The 13,679-nt window shown below is 53.7% G+C and overlaps 1 protein-coding gene across 1 annotated transcript in view; it reads left to right on the forward strand.

Annotated features, from left to right (window-relative positions):
- Nucleotides 1–12,632, forward strand: part of Lrp3 (LDL receptor related protein 3) — a 14,036-nt gene extending 1,404 nt beyond the window's left edge. Inside the window, exons 4-11 of the mRNA XM_028754200.1 lie at nucleotides 5–71; nucleotides 1,698–1,745; nucleotides 3,516–3,578; nucleotides 8,463–8,601; nucleotides 9,734–9,948; nucleotides 10,263–11,379; nucleotides 11,585–11,717; nucleotides 11,973–12,632. Of these exons, the coding sequence (XP_028610033.1) occupies nucleotides 5–71; nucleotides 1,698–1,745; nucleotides 3,516–3,578; nucleotides 8,463–8,601; nucleotides 9,734–9,948; nucleotides 10,263–11,379; nucleotides 11,585–11,717; nucleotides 11,973–12,560 (2,370 nt within the window). The 3' untranslated portion in view covers nucleotides 12,561–12,632. The remainder of the gene's footprint in view (nucleotides 1–4; nucleotides 72–1,697; nucleotides 1,746–3,515; nucleotides 3,579–8,462; nucleotides 8,602–9,733; nucleotides 9,949–10,262; nucleotides 11,380–11,584; nucleotides 11,718–11,972) is intronic.
- The last annotated feature ends 1,047 nt before the right edge of the window (nucleotides 12,633–13,679 follow it).

A 13,679-nucleotide genomic window follows, 5' to 3' on the forward strand; every position in this document is an offset into this window, starting at 1 on the left:
GGAGAAGCGCGCGGCCGCGGGGCCGGAGGGGGCGCCGGGCGCCAGGGCGCCGCTCGCAGTCGTCTGCCTGGGTGAGTGGGCCGCGAGGGGCCGAGCGGGGTGGGAGGGCTTGGAGCCCGCACTGCGATGGCTTCCGCACCCGGGCAGCTTTGGGCTTCGGAGGAGGGAGCCTTCTACAACAGCAGAGCCCCGGGCCCGGAGCTGGGGGGACGAGAACGCTGGTCTTGGGTTCCTGGGGGAGGCTGGGGTCTTCCTGACGCTTTCCAGCCCGGCCTGTCTGAGCTGTGCTCTGGCTTCCAGAGCTGTGGACAAAGGCCTGGACTACTGCTCCCTGAAGAAGGAAGCGTTTCCTGCCTGGAGTCCTGGGCAGGCCTGGGAGCTAGCCAAAAGATGGGGACTCAGCATGGGGGCTCGAGGCGGGGCAGATGTGAAAACTCATTTTCCCATTGTGTCTTCCCAGACCCAGATGGTCATAGGTCGGTTCATCCCTGATGGAGGGTGGGAGTCTGTTTTGGGAAGGGCCAAGAACCCACTAGGACTGGAACCTGGGTTAGAAGGCTCCTTCCCTGACCAGGAATATTTTCTGTCTACCTTCCCAGAGCCCATTGCAGGAGGGGGGGGAAGGAAGGAGTTAAATCCCCAACCCACATGGCTCTTTATTTACCTTGATGAAGGAGGGAGGCCCTTAGAAGAGCTGGGTCATTAGGGGACACCCTATGATATCACTGTTGAGGGCCCAGGCTCTCTAAAACCACTGAGAGGACAAGCTGTGAAGGGTGTGAGGGCGCGCTTTCATTTTAAACTCTAACTCTCGTCTGGCCCCCAGGAATAGAGAAGGGTGAGTGTCCGGGAGAGGACTACTGCGCAGGCTATGTGAGCTAATCTAAGCAGTGGCATATATGCCCAGAGTTCCTGCTTCACAGGCTGCCGGTGGTCATGGTGGTCATGGTGGGTCCTGGTTGTTGTGTTTCCCAAGTGGACAGGGTAGAGGTGAGAGCTTCCTTGCTCAGGAGATGTCCCTGTCTGGGTCTAACAGAGCCAGAATGCCCTGGGGGTACAGATGGGGTGAATGCCCCTGTTTCTTCATCAAATGTAGAATCACTGCTCCTGAGATGAATGTCTCAATCAGGGAAGGGGCACCCTGGTTCCCAGGAAGTTTAGATTTCTTCTCACTTGGCCTAGACTCTGTCTCAGCCTGGAGCCATCTGAAGCAAGGGACGTTCCTGTTGAGGTGGACACTTACTGTGACAGTATCAGGAGGGCTCGCCTTTAGGACAGTGGGATGCAGGGAAGATGATGGTATTGTCACCCCAAATGTCCATCAAAGTAGGAAGTCTTTCAAGGTGGTAGGAGGCCACCTCCTAGGAATGAGCTTATGTGATGGGTAGCCTCAAGCCTCAGAGGAAACCACTGAATTCTGTGACACGGGTGTCATCATGACACAGGGTGACACAGTCGAGCTAGCACACTGCTGTCTCTGTCCCGAGACCCTCTGAGTTCCTTGCCTTTGCCTGTCCCAGAAGGAACAGCGGTGGGAAGGAGAGAGTCTCTGACAGTGACCTGGACCATGCCAAGTGAGATGAAGAGGGGCATCTTAATTTCAGCTGTGTTTTCCTGTGTTCACTCCTAGCCCAGACATGGACCCTGAATTCCAAGAGCTACTGTCCCCTACTGATACCTCTTTATGTCTTCCATAGTGAACCTCTTTCTCACTGGGAGGCTCAGCAGTGCAGTTCCCGCCTTAGGTGAGTAAGCCTTTCTTCTACCTGCCCTGGGTTAGCAACCTCTGAGGATGTCTGTACCCCATGGCCAAAGTTGGGAAACCTTTACCAGTGTGTTTTCACAGCACCACAAAGGAGCTGTTGGTCTTGAGCAAGTTTAAAGTTAGTGACATTGATTTTTGGTAAGATAGGTGAACTGCCAGACTACCTCAAACCTGGCCCCAAGATGCTCAGAAGAGATCTGAGACTTGGTATCACTGCAAACTGGCAAAAGCCCTGTACAGCTGATAGATTGTGCCTCTTGTGGGCTAAGGGGTTCCTTAGGGACACTGGATGCTCATGTATTAAAATAATGCCTAGAGGTAATATTAATGGTGCCATGGAGGTCAGTACCATTAAGGAAAAAAAATCAGATTTTTAAGACTGGTTTGATGGCACAGGCTTGTAATTCCAGACACTCAGAAGACTAAGGCAGAAAAGTTGATGTTATGGCCTACCTAAGGTTACAGAACGAGTTCAAGGAAAGCCTGGCTAAGTTTGTGAGACTCTGTCTAAAACATTTTTTTTTTTAAAGTGCTGGGGATATAGTTCAGTGGTGGAACACCTGCCTAGAATTCCTCAGTGAGGGCCTGGGGCATTCATAGCTCAGTGGTAGAGCCCCTGCCTAGAATCCTCCAGTGAGGGCCTGGGGCATGCATGGCTCAGTGGTAGAGCACTGCCTAGAAACCCCCAGTAAGGTTTGGGGGCATGGCCCAGTGGTAGAACTCCTGCCTAGAATACCCCAGTGAGGGGCTGGGGTGTGGCTCAGTGGTGGAGCCCCTGCCTAGAATCCCCCAGTGAGAGGCTGGGGGCGTGGCTCAGTGGTAGAGCTTCTGCCTAGAATCCCCCAGTGAGGGGCTAGGGGCATGGCTCAGTGGTAGAGCACTTGTCTAGCCTGGATTCAGTGTTAGGTTTTGCCAGGCTATCTTAGAATGAGGGGAAGGCAGAAACCCCAACTTTCACTGGAATTTCCAGGAGAGAGGCAAAGCAATCAGGCAAACAGCTTGGGCAGCTTAGAATGGCCAGTTAGAGTAATTCTGGAGGCAAATTCTAGGGCAGGCTCTGGCAGGTAGTATGTAACCCTGAGATGCTTCAAGGCAGAGAGGACATTGGCTTGTGTGTGTGTGTGGGGGGAGGGGGTCGGGGGATGGGGATAAGGATTTACTGCTTTGCATGTGAAAGGCTTGTTCCAGGTAAGCCACCCTGCAGCAGAGAGGTTGACACAGGGTATGAAAAAGCAGTGTGGATCCCTGTGTTGGCCTCTTGCCTGTCAATGTTGGCTGGCCATCTAATGCCATCTTTGAACTCTGACATCCAGAGAGGGAAGAGCAGCCATGGATACTTATCCTCGATGGAGGTGGGGCTGCCACTCTTTTTTGTGAGATAAAACTGTTGTAAGATAGACAACTGAGGTAGCCTGTGCTATCACTGAAATACCAAGTAAACCTCACCATCTCTTGCTCATTTAGTCAAAATATGGCCATCTCCAGCAAACCCTAAAATGATGTTTTAGCGCCAGGTGCGGTATTGCATGTTTGTAATCCTATTACTGGGGAGGCTGAGGCAGGAGGATTGCAAGATCCACACCAGCCTGGGCTATACAGAGAGACCCTGTCTCAAAAGTAAGCCCAGGGTACCAAAGTCTGAATAACTGATAAGAACAAGTTAAGCTGCTTCAGGGTATGTGTGGTCAGCAAGGATGTGTGACCTCAAGTCTGGGGACCTGGAACTTGTTTGTTGTCTCTTGTGCCACAGGCAAAGCAGGAGCTACGTGGGGTTTCGGGTTTCAGGCTGCCACTGAGCCCACTGGGACTCAAGGTGGGTAGATCTGTCTGGTGATCACAAGGAGTGTGGGGGAGGGCAGGCAGAGGTGTCAGGGAGGCATTCATGGGGGCCAATCGCTCTACCCAGCTAGAAGACTGGGCTTCTGTCCCCCATAGAAGACTGGGTTTCTGTCCCCCATAACTTTCTCTGTACCCCAGCTCTGTGTTTTTCCGCAGCTGGGCCTCCTCTGCTGACCCAGGCTGGCCCAGGGCCCTGCCATAGTCAGCACTGACCAGCCCAGCCCTGCCTGATGTACTGACCACAAAGGACAGCCCAGTTTCACATCCTGGTTCCAGGAAAGCACTGACTGGGTCAGGTGTCTGTGGCCAGGGTACAGTGTGGGGAAGCGGGGTTGGGAGGCAGGGGGTGGGAAAGTGGGGTGAAAGGAGGTTGGTATCTTGCATGAACCAGAGACCAGTCCTTCAACTGCTGGTGGGTGGTGGGGCACTCCAGATGTGTTCCCCAGGTTTGCAAAAGCAATGTTTGAGGGACAAGACCTAAGGCCTTGCACACCCCATGCTCATCTCCAGAGGTGGTTGTTCACACATTGATGCCCGTGCGTGGCACCCTTGATTTGGAGAGCTAAAAGCACAGCTTACCTGGCAATGACAAGTAGCAGGGTGGGCCCTCGTCTCCCTGAAATCCACCTCTGACCCCTCGGGCATTGCTGACCAGCTTTTACCTGGCCTAGCTGACCCCTCCCAGCGTGGGCCCCATGACAGCATTTCCAAATATTTTCGGTATCTTCCTACCATCTCCCAACCCTTTCTCAGTCCACACCGGATAGATTTTGATACCTCAGCCTATCCCTTGCTCCTTCTGTGTCAGGCATTCCCTGGGTCAAAAGACTACCTCTTGAGTCCTGCACTACCTCCTGCTTCCCTCTGTGATCCTAGGGTAAAGTTCACACTGTCTTCTCCTCAGTTAGACACTTGGCCACCTGCCTGGGGATGAGTGGAGCCTGGCTTCCTCTTGTCAGGTTACTATGGCGGGTTGTCCAGGTTACTGATAGCCTCTGGAAATCAGATCTACAAATTGTGCTGCATCAGGCCTTGCCCCTGTCCTCTCAGGAGGATTTGACCGTGCTTTGGACCCACGACTAATGACACTGCCTATAAAACTGCTGCCCAACCCTTTCCTACTTTGCCACTGAGAGCTCAGACAATCTCTTAGAGCAAAGGTTGGCCTCTGCCTAAAGCTCAGAGGGACCTCCCTGACCCCCCAAATGCCCTCAGGGTTCTCTCCAATACCAGCATCCCCCAAACACAGTCCTGCTGTCTCCGCTCTGACCATCAACCTTTATGTAGCCTGTCAAATCCTCACTTTCCACAAGACATTCCTGTAGACTCCTCTGCCCCATTGTTCTGTTCCATTACATGACTGTCTGCCTCCAAGACTCACTTGCTAAATTCTTTCAACCACAGCATGCAACAGGCACTGACTGTTTTACAGATGGATACAATGTATCCTTCTCTAAGGATACATATGACCACGGTAGGTATCCTTCTACAAGGCTACATATGGCCATGACAGATTAGGTCTGGGCCCCAGGGTGCCGATGAAGCTGCTGTCATAGAGACCTGGGTTTTAGGGTTTGTTGGCTAAGCTAGACACATCTCCAAGCTTATTGCCAACTCAGACAAGAGCCCTTCATGGAGCTCCCAGATTCTAGAGCAGACCGTTTCTCCATCTTGATGTAAGACCCAGGTAGTGGCTATAGAATCATGGTTCAGGACTCGTGACACCCCCCAAAGAAGAAGAAACAGTTAACAATGACACACTGTGAGAGTTATAGAAAAGAGGGTTTGTGGAAAGGTTGGGGTGGGCTGGCAGTGGTCCAGTCATCTAGACAGACAGGTCACCTAAACCCTGAATAAATGGCCAGATGTGGTATATAGAGATGACTGTCTGGCTGAGGCAGGAAGGCAGCAAGATGTTGATTTAGAACCTTGATCAATTCTGTGTGCAAGGAAGAGACACCCCCAATCTCACTAGGCTCTGCCTACCCAGGAACCACCCACCCTGCACTTCAAGAAGGAGAAATTCTCCAGGTCACTTCAGGTGCATGCATATGTCTCCACAAGTGTCCCTAGTTAGTGGCTTTCTCTGCCAAGAGGAGTCAGGCCCAGGCTGGGGGAACCCTGCACGTTCTCTTGAGACCTTGCTCTGCTAGCTTTGGCTCTTGTTTCCTTGGTAAAGCACCTGAGATTGGAGAGGCTGCATCCTAGGGCCACACGTGAGCATCCGGAGCAAAGGAACTGGCTCGTACCTTCCTGAGCTGGGATTCTTGATGGTATAAAGGATGAAACTCTGAGGATAGCCACCCCCACATTAGGGACAAAGATAGCCTTCCTTCCCTCCCTTTGTTTGCCCTTCCCCTTTTCCTTCTCCTTCCCATCTCCCCCCTCAAGTCCCTCTTTCCTTTATCTATCTATCTATCTATCTATCTATCTATCTATCCTCTATCTATCTATCTATCTATCTATCTATCTATCTACCTATCATTTATCTCTTCACTTTCATTCTTTCTCCCTTCCTTCCTTCCTTCCTTCCTTCCTTCCTTCCTTCCTTCCTTCCTTCCTTCCTTCCCTTTTCTTCCTCAATGTCTCATGTAGCTCATGCTAGCCTAGAACTCACTATGTAGCCCAGGCTGGCCTGAAACTCAGGATCCTCTTGCCTTAGCCTCTCGAATGCTAGCATTACAGGTGTGTGCCACCACACTTTGTTTAAAGATTCGTTTCTCTTTGATGCTCTCGTGAGTAGAATGGATAGCCAAAACCCCCATGGTCATGGATGGCAGAGCGATCACACTCCCTTAGGAAGCTCAGAAGGTGCTAGGCTGACCATCAGTAGTCCATGCTGGGCATCAACTGGTATGTCAGGCATTGTGCTGGCCCCTGGGTGTCAGAGCAGAGCGTCCAAGCCTGCCCTCCTATGGGGACTTGTAATTAAACAATTTCTGGAACAAGAGGGAGGTCATTGTTGTGATAGAGGCTGAGGAGGTTTGGAGGGGCAAAGATTAGGAGCTCCACTGGGGGTGACCTAGTATGTGGGGTTTCCTATGAAGGGGACCCACAGAACTGAAGCTGAAAGGGGGTGAAGGGGATAGCTCCTTCCATGAGAGGGATCTTGGGTATAAGGGAAGCGAGGATACAGGAGATATAAGGAAGTTTGGTAGACAGGCAAACAGGTCTTCTTCCTAAGGGATTGAGATGCACAGCATTGGAGTGAGGTCCTCTTGCAGCAGCGTCCCAGACTCGGGACACAGCGTGAGAGCATGCAGTTTCAGAGGCAACATGACAGATGTCTATAGTGGGAGGATGAGGATGCAGACTTGGAGAAAAAGAGTCACTCTTTGCTTCCCGAGCCTTGCTCTTCCATCTGTAAAGTGGGTCTAGCCTTTGTGACAGGTTGGATAAGAGAAATGTTTGAGGGGTCGTGGCAGGGATGTAGCCAAGTACAAGGGTGTCCTGCCTGGCTGTGGGAGACCCCATACAACAGGGCAGGCGTAGGGTCTCTGACTCATAATGACCAATGATGCTTTATCTTCATCTGTGATGTGGCATACATCATAGATTTATAGAGTTGACACTCTATAAATGCTTGCAAACTCAGGACCTGCAGTAAGAGGCTGAGCCCACCAAAGAATCAGGTGGATCCTGCCCCTGACACTTGCTAGCTGTGTGACCTGGAAATCATTTACCCTCTCTGGGCCTCTATTTCTTTATCTGGTTAGGGTTTTTTTTTCATAAATATTTAGATAAAATCCCAAATTTTAAATAAAGAAAAAGATTTATTTTTTACTTATGTGTATGTCTGGAGGATGAGGGGTTGTACACATGTGTGCGGGAGGTCAGAAGAGGACATTAGATCCCCTGGACCTGGAGACGCAGGTAGTTATGAGTTGCCCACTGTGGATGCTGGGAACCAAACACTGGTCCTCATGAAGAGAAGCAAGTGCTCTTAAATACTGAGCCATCTCTCCAGGCCCCAAATCCCAATTTCATTCCAGGTGAAATGAGACCCAGACTACACTTGCAGCCATGTCTGGAAATTGCTACCTCCCTTCATGTCACCAGGGTCTCTGTATAAATTCTATGTGCTTTCATTCCCCAACCTGTGAGATCCGAAGGGAGGATTCTCAGTCTTGCTTATTTATGCCTGTTATGTTTGCTTGGTGCATAGTAGATGTCCAGTAAACATATATAGATGATAAAGGTGATAAAAAGCCTTTCTTTTCCCTGGGGCCCTGTCATTTCAAAATATTTATTTATTTAATTTTATGTGAGTACGTTTATGCACCATGTGGGTGCAGAGGCCCATGGAGATCAGAAGAGGGAATGCATCCCCTGGAACTGGAGCTATACAAATGGTTGTGAGCAGCCGTGTTGGTGCTGAGAATTGAACCTAGGTCCTCTGCAAGAGCAGCATGTGCTCTTCATCACATAACCATCTCTCCGGCATCCCTGGGGTGTGTTCCACATGGGCATGTGGGAACCCTAATTAAGCGGCTTGTGCAGGCCTGTGTATCAAAGGCCTATGTGCAAGACATCCACTAAGCTGAGATCTTGAGACCTCACATTGCATGTGGGTTGCTAAGGGGGATGAAAAGCGTCTTGCTCTTACCCCCAATGAGATGAGGGGCAAGCCACGGGCTGGACACAGAGGATCAAGTATACCACACGAATAGGGTTGCACTGCCTTAAGTCTGAGTGGTTCCTCCTTGAACTCCACCCACACACGGCTTCCATGATGCTTGAACTGGACTGACTGGACTTAGTGAAAACTTTGTGTTCAAGCCATGAGCAGGGGCACCCGCATGAAACCTGTCTCCTACCCAAAGGTGGGCGGACATTTCTCAGCCTTTTCTTCCAACAGCTGCCTGCAGTGGGAAGTTGGAACAGCACACAGAACGTCGAGGGGTTATCTACAGCCCAGCCTGGCCCCTCAACTACCCTCCAGGCACCAACTGCAGCTGGTACATTCAAGGTGACCGTGGTGACATGATCACCATCAGGTAAGTAGAGCATGTGTGCCTGCCTAGTACGTGTGTATATGCCATGCGTGTGGAGGGCGCACACGTGGGTGTGGACAGATGTGATGTGTACTGTGTGTGACAGGTATGTGTGTGTCTAGGTGTGTAGACACAGTTAAAAACAGGCATCTGAGAGACCTGTGTGGCCATATGTAAGCATGTATGTGCGTGTGAGCATATGACCGTTTAATTGAGCACTTCCTTGGTCGGGTGCTCTGAACTGGGTTCTTCCTCTATTGATTCCGTCTTTTTTGGTCCCCAAAGAGAGCCTTGGGGGCTGGTGGAGGAAGTCTGGCTGCTTGAGGTAGCAAAGGTTTTTGTCCTCTGCCCTGCAGGAATGGCTTGAGGCTAGGGTGGCGTGGAGCCAGGTCAGGGTTTCTGTAAGGACCTCAGGTGGTCCATTGGGAAGGGAGCTGTAGGTACAGGCAGAGGGAAACAGAGTGAGGTGCTAGAGGGCGTCACCGAGGAGCTAGAAACCCTGACCTAGGTGGTCATGGGGACGTTTGGCTAGGGGATCACTATCGGTTTTGCCTGTCATACTTCTAAATGCTGAAATCCAGAAGCCCGCCTCACCCTCCAGGTCTAATGACTTGTAGATCTGAAGGATGGGAATGGAGTGGGCCTGCTCTGGTTGCTATTGCTTCTTTTGCTCAGCTCTGGTACCAACGTTTCACCCGGGCAACTTGCGGTCACCAAGCTGCAGCATCAAGTCACCTCGCGGGCAGAGCCCTTCCTTCGGGGGCCCAATCCTGGGAGTTTGTGCTATCCAGCTGACTCGGGATGAGAGGGATCTGAGCCTTTGGTCACCACCCTTTAGGGGAAACTGCTAGAGGGCTGCTGACTCTCTGTGCTCAGTTTTGAGCTGGGGACACTGTATGCATGCTTGTGGAGAAGAGAGATGTTTAAGGGCTGGACTGATGGATGCTGCCCATGGATGCCATGACTCCTCGTGGAGCTGCCTTTGGACCCTGGGGAGGGGACAGGGCCAGGCAATTTGGGAGATAAAAGGCGGGCTGCTAGGTGAGACAGAGCTCCAGCTCGACTGCTGTTGGCCAGTCCTGGGCCATGAGGACCCTGTCTGCCTACCCATCCCTGGGATCCTCTCTGCCCACAGTTTCCGAAACTTCGACGTAGAGGAGTCTCACCAGTGTTCCCTCGACTGGCTCCTGCTGGGCCCAGCAGCTCCTCCTCGACAGGAGGCCTTCCGCCTCTGCGGTTCAGCCATCCCACCAGCCTTCATCTCTGCCCGTGACCACGTCTGGATCTTCTTCCATTCAGACGCCTCCAGCTCTGGCCAGGCCCAGGGCTTCCGCCTCTCCTACATCCGAGGTGATGCCAGCAAGTTCTTCCACTAGCCCCAGTTTTCTGCAAGGGCCCCCCCTTTACCAGCCCTGCTAATACTAGGATGGGTGTGGGGCTGATGTTTAGTGGTGCCTCATTGACCCCACTTTGTTGGACGAATCTGCCCTCAGCCCAAGCTTAACTGAGATATTGAACCTAGCCTTTCAGCCGTGAGCCTCTGCCCCATAGGTGGCCCTGCCTCTCTGTACAGAGGGCCAGCTGGGATTGAACCCATTTGCCTGCTCCCAGCCTTAGACCCAGTGCTGGAAGGAGGCTCACCCTGCCTCACTCTTTGTCTCCAGGGAAGCTGGGCCAGGCATCCTGCCAGACAGATGAGTTCCGCTGTGACAACGGCAAATGCCTGCCTGGTCCTTGGCAGTGCAACATGGTGGATGAATGTGGAGATGGCTCAGATGAGAGTAACTGTTCAGCCCCTGCCTCGGAACCACCAGGCAGCCTGTGCCCCGGGGGCACCTTTCCATGCAGCGGAGCCCGCTCCACACGCTGCCTGCCCGTGGAGCGGCGCTGCGACGGCACACAGGACTGTGGCGACGGCTCTGACGAGGCTGGGTGCCCCGACCTAGCATGTGGCCGGCGGCTGGGCAGCTTCTACGGTTCCTTCGCCTCCCCAGACCTGTTTGGCGCCGCCCGCGGGCCTTCGGACCTTCACTGCACATGGCTGGTGGACACGCAGGACCCAAGGCGTGTGCTGCTGCAGCTGGAGCTCCGGCTGGGTTATGATGACTATGTCCAGGTGTATGAAGGCCTGGGAGAGCGTGGGGACCGTCTGCTGCAAACGCTTTCCTACCGCAGCAACCACAGGCCTGTGAGCCTGGAAGCAGCGCAGGGCCGCCTCACTGTGGCCTACCATGCTCGTGCGCGCAGCGCTGGTCACGGCTTCAATGCCACATACCAGGTGAAGGGCTACTGCCTCCCTTGGGAGCAGCCATGTGGGAGCAGCAGCGAGGGAGATGACGACGGCACAGGGGAACAGGGCTGCTTCTCAGAGCCACAGCGCTGTGATGGCTGGTGGCATTGTGCAAGCGGCAGGGATGAGCAGGGCTGTCCAGCATGCCCTCCGGACCAGTATCCCTGTGAGGGTGGTAGTGGCCTGTGCTATGCACCCGCCGATCGTTGCAACAACCAGAAAAGCTGCCCCGATGGCGCCGATGAGAAGAACTGCTTTTCCTGCCAGCCAGGCACCTTCCACTGTGGTACGAACCTGTGCATCTTTGAGACATGGCGCTGTGACGGTCAGGAGGACTGCCAAGATGGCAGCGATGAGCACGGCTGCCTGGCTGCGGTGCCCCGCAAGGTCATCACCGCCGCCCTCATTGGCAGCCTAGTATGCGGACTGCTGCTTGTTATTGCCCTAGGCTGTGCCTTCAAACTCTACTCCCTGCGCACGCAGGAGTACAGGTGGGCACCCCGTGGTGGCCTGGAGCCCCAGTTCTTCCGTTTCCCTGGAGAGAATCTCACTACGTTCCAGGCTATGGGTTGGGACATCCCGATACAGGAGGACTGTTTCTGTGTGTGCATGCAGGGGTCCTGATGGAGGGGTGGGGTTCTCAGATTCGGCTCTTATGTTGTCCTATCGTGATTCCCTTCTGCCCGTTGCTTTCAGGGCCTTTGAGACCCAAATGACACGCTTAGAGGCAGAGTTTGTGCGACGAGAGGCTCCTCCATCTTATGGACAGCTCATCGCACAGGGCCTCATACCACCGGTTGAGGATTTTCCTGTCTACAGTGCATCCCAGGTGAGCCTCCATAAGCATGAGTAGGGGGCCCCATAAGGCCCAGGTTTCTTTCCTGCTGGACCTCAGAGAGTCCCCCTCCCCCAAGATCAGGAGGCCTAGGGGGCATGCTAGAACTATGGTGTTTGGATCGGGGAGGGAATACAGTCAAGAAAGGGAAGCACAGATTAGTCCCTGGCCTGGAAGCGGGTATGCAGAAGGTTGTTCGGTCGTTCGTGAATGGCCCGGTCCCTACCTTAGCTGCTCCCCCACCCTCAGGCTTCAGTGATACAGAACCTTCGCACAGCCATGCGAAGACAGATGCGTCGGCATGCCTCCCGCAGGGGGCCGTCTCGTCGCAGACTGGGCCGCCTCTGGAACAGGCTCTTCCACCGGCCACGGGCACCTCGAGGCCAGATCCCACTGCTGACCGCCGCACGTACCTCACAGACCGTGCTGGGTGATGGGCTCCTCCAGGCAGCACCAGGGCCTGTCCCAGATCCCCCAGCGCCCAATACAGACACAGGCAGCCCCAGGGAGGCTGGGGATGGGCCTCCTAGTGGATCTGGCCACGCACCCGAAGTGGGGCCTTCAGTGCCACTCCCACCCTTGAACCTGGAAGACCCAGAGTACAGGCCGGAGGACAAGGAGAGAAAGGCCTGTGTGGATCCTCTGGAAGACAGCCCAGCCCCTGTGGACATGCCTCCAGAGTCCTGCTTGGCACAAGACCCCCACCCCCAGACTCCCACTGCCAGTGGTACCCAAGATCCCCACTCAGCAGAGCCACTGGGGGTCTGCAGGAGCCCTCCACCAACCTGCTCCCCAATATTGGAGGCTAGTGATGATGAGGCCCTGCTGGTCTGCTGACCCATTGGACACGCTGGTGACTGCCACGGCCCCGCTTTGGAACCAGGGAATACACAGTCATTTCTACCCTGCCTCTGCATTCATTCTTTCTTACAGAGACCCACCTAGCAGCCCCAGTGAAGGTCCTGGGTATTCAGTCGGTGGGCTACCTCTGCAATCCTATTGCTCTGAAGGGCATTGCTGTCAGGGGCTTTGGGGACTGGCCTGGGAAAGAAGGTGGAGTGAGGAGACCACCTTTGAGATTAGCATGAGCATAGCCTTGCCCTCTGCCCACTAGTCTGGGGATTCATTTCCAGAAAAGCAGGAAAGTCAGAACCAGGTTTTCTGGAATATTCTCTACGGCTTCCCAGTTCATTCACCCTGCAGTGGCACCAGCTGCTCATCCCCAGAACTGTGCCAGGAGCTATAGTTGAGGCCAGAAAAGGCCGTGGGGAGGGGTTGGACCTCATTCATGGTGAGTGCTGTATCCACCTTTCCCCACAGGGCCCCTGGGGAAGATGGGCTAGTGGCTTCTGCCCCAGCCTCATGCCTATGGTGGGAGCATGGACCTGGCTAGGCTGGGTCAGTCCCTAAGCATCTGGGTAAGGCTAAAAGTATGAGATAGAAGGACCACGGGAGAGGCCGTTCTATGCCTTCTCAGGAGACAGAAGCCAAGGTACTGGCTGACAATGGAAACAACCATCCTGTCCTGCCTCAGAGACTCAGTTTCCCCACCTGAAGCCAGAACTGTGTTATCAGAAGTAGTAGCATTCACTCTGGTGATTTATGGGAAGGACAGTAGTCCCAGCAGGGGATTTCTGGGTTCTTCTGGATGGCTGAGTTCACAGTGGCGTGGAAGGTTGTAGATGAAGCCTCACTGTCTCCTATGGGCCCCATGGAGCCGGCCTCAGGTTCAACCACCAAAGCCCACTAGGACTGAAAACCTCCTCCAAAGCTCCTTCCCAGCTAGCAGCCCACGTACCGCGCTGAGGCATGTCTCCACGGACTCCCCTTACACACCGCAACAACCAGCCCTGTTTATTTACAGGCTTTTCTGGAGAAGCTAGCAGGGCATTGCTAAGGCAGGAAGCCTGACCCCAGTGGCCGGTCCCTTACAATAGGCCTCTAAGGGTCAGGTCT

The sequence above is a fragment of the Grammomys surdaster genome, unplaced genomic scaffold (assembly GCF_004785775.1).
Source record: "Grammomys surdaster isolate TR1022 unplaced genomic scaffold, NIH_TR_1.0 125984, whole genome shotgun sequence".
Taxonomy (NCBI): domain Eukaryota; kingdom Metazoa; phylum Chordata; class Mammalia; order Rodentia; family Muridae; genus Grammomys; species Grammomys surdaster.